We start from the raw sequence: 9,553 nt of genomic DNA, 5'->3' as shown, positions 1-9,553 counted from the left end.
CTGCACATCAATGCGTGATACATAAGTGTTGGGAAATTTTTCATTAAATTTTGTATTTATGTGACGAAAACCGGTCCAACACTGAATTAAATAAATCCTATGTTCCAAAGACTACATGTTGAAATTATTTCTATCAGTAATAAGTGGTTTGCCAAAAACCAAGGCCAACTATAATACAATTTATAACATAAAAACTAAGTCCAAATGTGAACAGAAAATGTTAATTTAAGAATGCAGTATATCAATACTGAGATTTTAATAACGGAAATGGAAGTTTCAAATGAAGCAAAAAATGTTATTCCTCTGAAGTTTTTGCGCAAAATCGAAAATAAAAAATGTTTTCTTCTTGTAAACTCAATCCGGGGACATACGGTATATTACATTGCTTGAAGTTCAAGTATAAGCAAACACTTCAGTCTGAAGCATTTGCTTCAGATTATACTTTATTTATTATTGTACATAGGAGCAAAAGCTTTTGGGGGAAGCAATTGCTACAGGGGATACTTCGATTTGTAGTATTTGGTAGAGTTTACGCTTCATTCGAAGCAAATACTTCAGTTTTAGCGAAGTTGGGCAGTGGGTAACTTCAGAGCAATATTTTTTGTTCAGAACGGTATTTTTTTGGTATTATCGAAAGAAGAAGGAAAGCACTTTCAGAAAGAAGAGTCTATGAAGATGATTTACATCGAAGATTCTTATACAAGTGTATACAACCGCCCGCAAAAGAATCGAGCCTACCCCGCTGCAAGGGAATTATCACCTGTTATAAACTCGTAAATCTAGCCTGCAACTATTTCGGACAGTTTGGTGTACGAGGGTTGTTTCATTAATTTTTGGTCATTACTTAGATGCTTCTGAATTAAAAATGTTTCTTTTCTTAGATATCCCTAGAGTTTGTCTGTCTCTATATTTAAAAATTATTGATTTAATTAGATTGCAATAAATGTGATTTGTAACGGCCGACGTTTAGTAAAACTATAAAAATATGTGTATTAGCTGTGCTAAAATTTAAAAACTACCACCTGTTGAATTAAGTTGGTAAAATTCAAATTACACTAAATATCCAAATGGTAACTTTTATATTACTAGGATGCCAGCTAGACCTTTTGATCGATCTGTTTATTATGTCAAAAGCGAATGCCGTAAAGGCAATGAAATCTTTTAAATAACACAAGATTACAACAAATCGAATTTTTATGTATAGTTTTCATAAGGTATCATTGATATCATCCTAACCAAACATTTCTACTCCACCATACCAACATACCTACTCGTGTCAGTGTTCTTGTTTTCAATCAATCAACTTCATTTATTTTCTTAATTTTTATAATAGATTTCAATTTACTTAGGACTATGGCAAGTTACAAAGGGGGCGCTGCATAAGCTTAAGGCCTTTAAGGCCTTTTCAGCGTCTCTTGTTTTCCCTGGGCGCATCTCTTTTATAGGCTGCAGGGGATGATGCGGCTCCTAGTGGGGAGTCGTTCCGATGGTGCGCAGGTGTTGGTGATGGTAGGGAAGCGTGCGGCTGGATCTCCCAGGCGACGATGAAAGGGTTAGGTAGTACGGGGCGCTTCGGTACTACCCACATTATTTATGCTACAAATATTTGCTAGAGCACGGAGTATTTGGACATTTGGTGTGTAGTATTTGCTTCTTCCAAAAGTAAATATCTATTTGCTTTATGTAAAGTAAAAGGTGGAGTATATGCTCTTGGAGTTTTGCTCTTGCTCGAAGTAAGAGCAAATGCTTTGTTTTATTCATATCACTCAATATTACTTAAACATTTTTGCTTTGAATTTGGGCATTTTTATTCAAAAGTTAAACCCTCAAGCGTTCGAATAATTTAGCCATTGTCCTTTTTAGTGTAATGTCGCGAGCAAAAAAAAGTGGTCGTCAAAATCATGGTTTGACGCAACGGAAAATGGTCCATTGTAAAACGGTCGTAAATATCATCATAACCTATCATGTTGAATGACATTAATTGTCATTTTTTTGACACTTTTTTGACATGGGCATTTTAAAATGACATTGGCGACCAGAATTTTTTGCTCGCGACAGTACTTTTGTAAATAACGTTTTCTTTTTCCTTTTTTATGATTATAAGCAAAAAGTTAAACTTATTTCATGTGGTTTGATTAACAATATGCTGCAAGTAAGTCATTTCTTTGAATAATTTGTTTGAGTATTCAGGGAATAGAAAAACTCTGATGTAAAGACTTATTATAAGTAAGTACTAAATATATGCCATCTTGTCTCAAGGTAGAATGTAGATATAATAGTAGACAAGATATTTATATGGTGCGATTCTATTTTAAAATTTTACCAATATTGCTATAATGTGTTTCAAAATCAAAAATCCACCACCTGTTGAATTATATTGGCAGAAAAAAAGAAATCCCTAGAATAAGTTTCATTTTTCTGGGTTGGACCAACCTTCCGCCAAAATTTGACCTTCAGTGTGTCACAAATATCAAATTATAAAAATGCCCCAAAAAACAAGGAATCTTTTAACCGCTAAATTAAAGCGAGCGTTCATTAAGTGCTTCGAAGAATTTATAGATATTTATGCATTAAGGGAGATATGAACATGATTTTTCCCTAAGGTTGACGTGGTTATAATCCGAGGGCCTTTGGCCCGAGGAATTATAAGTCAACCGAGGGAAAAAACATGAATATCTCCCGTGGTGCATACAATATTTTATTTTTTAGTCTCTCTAGTTAAAAGTTAAAATTTTATTAAAAATATTTAGCAGGGAAGATTGCGTGAATATGTGGTTGCTATAGTTTCGTTCTCATGAGTTTGTTGCCAACAACAAATTTGACAAATCCCAAGGAAGATAGGTATGAGTTGTTTTTCACAATCTGTATCTATGATGAAAAGAAACAATATCGTGTTACTAAAAAATAAAAAAACAAACCACACTTTTGTTGTTGACGTTCTTATATAGTCTTTGCCAAAGCCAAATAACCACCAACACTGCATTCTACTCAGAAAATCAACCGGCAACGTTGTGCACTTAAATTTGATTGGTCTAGCATCCTAGTAATATCAAATTTGCCATTATACACTTAGTGTAATTTTGTTTTCACCAACATAATTCAACAGGTGGTGGTTATTTGGGTTTGGCACGGCCTATAACTACTCTCGTGTCAAAAATGGATTAGGTACTATTGCGGCCAAAAAATTTCGTCCGTCACTTTCAAGGCCCTGACATGAAGTGTAAACTACCCTTAAGCACCAATAACCTCGTTTTGTTATCGTTATTGTCATTTTGACAATCTGTCATTCAGTCCATCAGTTCAAATTTTGTGAATACAAAGGACAAGTTCCACTCTTACGCAATTACCACACGACCGCTAGTCGCTAGTGGCACTAGAGACTAGAGGCAGACTTGCGGCTATTTTTGGATTAAAGTACCAAACAGAGAACCGTGGAAATTACACGAGTATGCCGTAGTTTTTAAAAAATCAAACGAAAAACATTAAGGCAAAGACAAGGAAATGAAACATTTATTTTTGTTTAAGTACTTAGCTAAATCAAAAGATAAAATGAATGAAGTTTAAAATCAATACTTGGTCATTGCTCCATTGGCGTCAATAACTCGTCTTACACGACGCGAGATGGAGAGGCATAAATCTCTGTGATAATTCCTATGTAATGATTGCCATGCATTAGTAATCGCAGTCAAAAGTTCTGCCCTATTCCGAATCACTTGTCGTTGTTGCAAATTACGAACCAAAAATCTGGACTGCGACTTGGCCAATCAAGAACGTTTATGCTACCATTCTGCTACCCTATGTGCTGAATGCATTGAACAATTGTCTTGTTGAAATATGAAGTTAAAATTGGGAAAAATTCTTGAAACTAAAGGCATCATCACGTCTTCAAGAATCCTAACATAAACATCACTGTTGAGCCGATCTTCTAGAGACAACATTAGCCCAGGTCTATCTACTAAAATCCATGCCCATATGTTTGCCGAAAATCGACCGCTTCTTTCCGTTGTATTTGCTTGTATTTACCCCTTCAACAGCCGTCATAAAAGGGCTATTGCGTAATCTATGGAGAAGCATATTATCTTCTTCTGCAGTAAATGTGCTAGGCCTCCCTGAGCCTTGGCGTCTTTCAATAGTTCCATTCCATTTTGTCTCCATTTCTGAAGAATGGACGAAATTGTACTTTTAGGTATACGAAGGTCCATCGAAATCTGAGCTTGGGACATTCCTCTTTGTGCAAGAGTTACTATTTTGATTTTATTAAAATTTGATACCGATGGCATTTTGCTTGACTTTCAAAAGTGACAAGTAAAAACATCAATCATAATGACAATAAGGAATGGACTACACCGATTTTTTTGAAATGACGGAAAAATGACGGACGAAATTTTTTGGCCGCCATAGTACTCCCTAGAATTCGAACTTTTAGGGAAATAACGTTTTTCCTGTTGTGTGTTCTGTTGTGTCCTGTTGTTTGTAGAACTTTCAAAAGTTATTTTTAATGCCTAAGGTTGGTTACTTTGAATTGAGAGATTAAATCCAAATAAATATGCCGCCAGTAACCAAAATTGATGGTGAAACGAAAAATCATCTATCACTTAGCGAGAAATTAGTCATTTGCAACTGTTACAATTAATTTGCGGTCTTACATTTTCGGGATATCTTTTGTTTGTCACCAGAAACCACATAGCCTCCAACCTAACCAAATTTAAGGCAACCTAGTAACGAATATCCCTAAATCCTAGGGAGTAATCCATTTTTGACACGAGAGTAAACTCGGTACAGGTTGCAAAGACACACTTGTCATTTGCAACAGCATTTTTTTCATATTTCTGAACCAAATGAAGGCACAAAGGGACCAGAAAATCATAGTTTGGGTTGAATATTTTCCATATAAGTACAATTTTAAAGTAATTTCAAATGACTAATGCCATAAAAGTGCTGTTGCAAATGACAAGTGTGTCTTTGCAACCTGTACCTAAAGTTGACTCAAGTTGCAAAAAAACACTTTGCATTTGCAACAGCACTTTTATGGCATTAGTGATTTGAAATTACTTTAAAACTGTACTTATATGAAAAATATTCAACCCAAACTATGATTTTCTGGTCCCTTTGTGCCTTTATTTGGTACAAAAATATGAAAAAAATGGTGTTGCAAATGACAAGTGGTTTTTTGCAACTTGAGTCAAGTTTAGTTTAAAGTCCATTCAAAAATCAAAAAACCACCAACGTCGCATTTTCCTCGATAATTACTATCGGCAACGCTGTTTAGTGTAAAATTTGGTAAGAATTGTAATTTTGAATGTTTACCTATTAAATGTCTTGTTTTTCTGGGCATGTTTAAGTAAACATAATAAGAATCAATAAATAAATGAAACGTGCTGCTAATAAAACAATATGAACGGAATTCAAAGCAATTGAAATAATTGAATTTTATTGTGAATCAAATAAATGTCATAATTTATAGTTACCAACATAGTCTGAAAAAATATCTACCTAGGGTTTTTTAAATTTTACCAACCTAAAGCAACAGGTGGTGGTTTTTTGAATTTGAATGGACTTTACGTAGATTTTGGGTACAGGCAACTGAAAAGGTATGTCACCATAGGTACACTCCAAAGAAAATTCAAAAATTTGACACTGACAGTGCCGGAGTTTAATAATCGGATAGTACGCAGAACGTTTCTTCAGTATATCAAAACACAAGATTGACTCATACATATTTTATTTAAAATTTCTGGATTAAAAATGGACTCTTAACTTGACCTAAAAATTAGCTACAAAATAGCTAATTATATTATTTATAATATACAGCGTGATCAAGAATGACTGAATCTGTTGGCAACAATGAAAATTTGAATGATTTTGGTACCATTGTAATCTAAACGCATTTCCGGTTGACAGCTTTAACAGTGTTGACAAGCAAATTTGTAATTTACCATCAAAGGTTAATTTTTGTAATAGAATAAACATAACCGACATAACTTTTTTTTTAATACCGTGTCAAGTTAAAACATCCGGTCAGTACCACTTACGAGACAAAAAAATACAATTTTTTTTCAGTTGGTTCACTCCTAACAGACTCAGTCATTATTGATCACGCTGTACTTAAACAATGTTGATTTTCATCTAAACATAAGAAAATTATCTAGAAAACTGTCTTTTGTCAGAGCCTCCTTTACGCTTCGGCTGCCTATAAACTGTATTTTTCTTGTATTCTCTACTAGGCAGCGAATTATAATTTTTATAGGTACCAAATCCTCCTCCACCTGTCCTCTTTGAGGGCCTTTCAGATTTCTTCACAGAAACTTCTACAAATACGACAAAATCTTACCATCCAACGGCGTCATTATAACACAAAACTTACTTAAATCCACAGCTGGTGGTACTTTAAAACCAAAAGACAAACCAACTTTAGTCAAGTCAAGTGTACTTATGTCAAATATCGTCTTCAAATGGTGCGAATCGTAAGCTCTCACATACGCTTTAAATGCTTCCTTACCAGACATATTAAGGAAATAATTTTTGCCAATCAAAGTTTCCAGCTAAAATTATACGAATTACCGATTACCATTTAAAAAATTACACTCGAAAAAACCTGTAACTGAATGTCGGCTATTTTATTCCAACTGAATTCAAATTCATTCAGTGGAACTTTTGCCTGTTTCAAGTATCTAAGGAACCCAAGCTCTTCAGGTCTGAGAATAAGTAAAGCGTGACCACTGCTGCCTTCCCCACGCGCGGTTCTACCAACTCGGTGAATGTATTCTTTGGGGTCGTCTGGTGGGTCATACTGGACTATCCAGTCAACTGCAGGAATATCCAACCCTCTCGCAGCCACATCAGTACACAACAAAATTCCAGAATCAGCGTTACAAAATTGGAAAAATGTAGTTGTGCGTTTCGCCTGTTTCTGCTTACCCTGCAAGACAAAATTTTTAACATATTGTACAAAAAATATTCTGTAACTGCTACACTAAGATAACAATAACCACACATTTAGTCATATAATTAAAAACAACTTACATGAATGCACATTACAGGTAAGTCAATATAATTAAATAATTCATGATGAAATTTCACTGACATACATGAACTTAAAAATACCATGACCTTCTTCTTTCTATTTTTCTTCAAGAATGTAAACAATACTAATAGTCTTTTTTCAGATGGACAAACAACGTAACCCTGTTCAAGACCAGTGACTGTTGCCTCACTCTTAGAGTCATCAACACCAACATAAATAGGTTCCTTTTTAAGGGCTAAAGATGCCAAAGCTTCTGTTTTTTTACTCTGTGTTGCACTGAATAACATTGTCTGTCTTCTTTCTGTAATACAAATAAGTAACTTTAGACAAAACAAGTAATTTTTTGTGTCTCATTCATTATCAACTAAAAGCTTAAATAATGAAGTACAAAGTGTAAATGAAAAAGTAACTTTATTTAGTAATTAAACAAGATATAGAAAAAGTTACTGATAATCAGTTCACCGAAAAAATGACGCCGTCATTTACTTCCAGAGAAAGATCTAAAGGAATGATAATAAATAAAAAATATTTTTTTAATTGTATCAAAGTAATACCAATTCTCCTCAATTGTAAACTAAATATATGCTAGATCTAGGATTAATACTTACTTGGCAGAAGATTTATAATCTGTTTCATCTCTTCCTCAAATCCAATATCTAAAATTCTGTCTGCCTCATCAATTACCAAGCACTGCAAATTCTTAAAAAGAAAATCTGGAGTGTTTTGCATGTGATCTAAGAGACGTCCAGGTGTGGCTACTAATAAATTAATTCCTTTTGATAACTTCTGTGCCTCAGTTTGTCTGCTAGTTCCACCCATCACTAACCCATATGTGTGATGATGATATTTCATCAACTCCTTTAAAACTCCAAATGTCTGCATCGATAATTCTCTAGTTGGTGATATAATAATGACCCCAGTACCTTAAAACCAATAATATAACAAAAGTGGGGAAAAAAATTAACCGTTTACCATTTCTAGGCATAAATTTCAGTTTGTAAATTAACTCAACTGCAGGAATAAGAAAAGCTAATGTTTTCCCTGATCCAGTTTTTGCAGCTCCAACCAAATCCCGGCCTTCTAATAATGGTGGAATTGACCTTGCTTGAATCTCAGTTAGTGTGGTAAAACCCATGTCAGCAATTGCTTTAAGAGTATTTTCACAAACTTTGTTTTTTAGAGAATCAAAGGCGCAATTACTTAAAATTTCCAATGTAGTTGCTGCACCAGGTACTGTAAATATGTTAAGTTATTTTAATACAATACATAAGTGGTTAAATTTATATTTTATAAAAAAAATCAGATTGATTGTGGTGTTCATGCTTAAATCTCAACTCAAACAGCTTTTGAGAAAATACTGTGAGGAGATTCACATTCGCCTTCACATCATCATATCAGTTAAAATGTCATTAAAAAAAAAGCTATTTAAATTCTTACAAATATTTTCATCATTTGGATTTTCTTCCTTCTCTGGTTCTGTTTCTTCATTTTCTACCTCATCATTAATTTCATTCTCAGTGGTGTCATCTGGATCATTTTCCAAGTCTAAATCTTGCTTTTTCTTATTTTTCTTCTTCTTTCCTAAAATTAACAATACAAGTGTAAGTATAAAATAAGAAATAAAATTCCTTACATTTAATTGTTTACTTTTAATGCAAATCCTCCGATAGGTCAGTTCGTATTACATAAATTACACTTTTCGATCCATCTAGTATGTAGAAATACAGGATCATTATAAATGTTTGTAACAACTAGTGGGCGTAGCGGCGCACCTAAAGCATAGCGCACAGCCATCTACGATGGGACAATAATTTATAATGACCCTGTATATATAGTTTGGGAACGAGAAATTGGAACTTTAGCTCCTTCACTTGCATCATGAGCACTTCATTCCAGGAGGCACAAACAATCTGCATCCCTTTTTAATAACTAGCAGGTAGACTAGACTAGCATGTCAGCAGGCAACGACTTACCATTACCAGTATTGTAAATCTTCATTATTATAATCTTTACAACCTACCTTAAACCCATTGCAAGTGAAGAAGTTAAAGTTCCAATTTCTCGTTCCCAAACTAACAAACTGACGTGTCCGAGAATTGTTGCCAGAAATCAACAATATATAAATTGGGAATTTTATTCCTTACTTTACACTCGGGCTGTATATTACTCTTTTCATTCACACGATAAAACATATTAACCAAACACAAAATATTAAATACTCACTTTTAGCTGGTCCTAGCTCCTCGTTTTGTACTCTTTTAACACCTTTTGAAGGCGTGAAAGCTAAACCATCATTAAGATCTTCCTCTTCTTGTACTAGCTTCTCCTTTTTTTGACTTTCTTTCTGCTGAACCAACTTCAATTTTTGTTTCTCCCGTTTTTTAATTTTTCTCATCAAAACTTTATCTTGAATAGACATTTTTACGCTAATCGCGAACACGTGTATTCGAGAAAACTCTTTCCACACTTTAATTTGAGGTTATGTTGTTGATTGCATTTAGGGAACTTTCATTATATTATTTTGGTGAA

The 9,553-nt window shown here is 33.9% G+C and overlaps 1 protein-coding gene across 1 annotated transcript; it reads right to left on the bottom strand.

Moving 5' to 3' along the window:
• Window positions 1-5,705: 5,705 nt before the first annotated feature.
• On the bottom strand, window positions 5,706-9,471 carry pit (pitchoune). Its single transcript, XM_069053153.1, has 8 exons — window positions 9,248-9,471; window positions 8,462-8,605; window positions 7,997-8,257; window positions 7,633-7,947; window positions 7,024-7,325; window positions 6,596-6,919; window positions 6,365-6,542; window positions 5,706-6,308 (listed from the first exon to the last, which is right to left on the bottom strand). The coding sequence occupies exons 1-8, from the start codon at window positions 9,441-9,443 to the stop codon at window positions 6,142-6,144; spliced, it is 1,887 nt and encodes a 628-aa protein (XP_068909254.1). The 5' UTR covers window positions 9,444-9,471; the 3' UTR covers window positions 5,706-6,141.
• Between the last annotated feature and the right edge of the window lie 82 nt (window positions 9,472-9,553).

The sequence above is a fragment of the Tenebrio molitor genome, chromosome 7 (assembly GCF_963966145.1).
Source record: "Tenebrio molitor chromosome 7, icTenMoli1.1, whole genome shotgun sequence".
Taxonomy (NCBI): domain Eukaryota; kingdom Metazoa; phylum Arthropoda; class Insecta; order Coleoptera; family Tenebrionidae; genus Tenebrio; species Tenebrio molitor.
The sequence above is the reverse complement of the archived record's forward strand: the minus strand, read 5'-3'. Positions and strand labels throughout refer to the sequence as shown.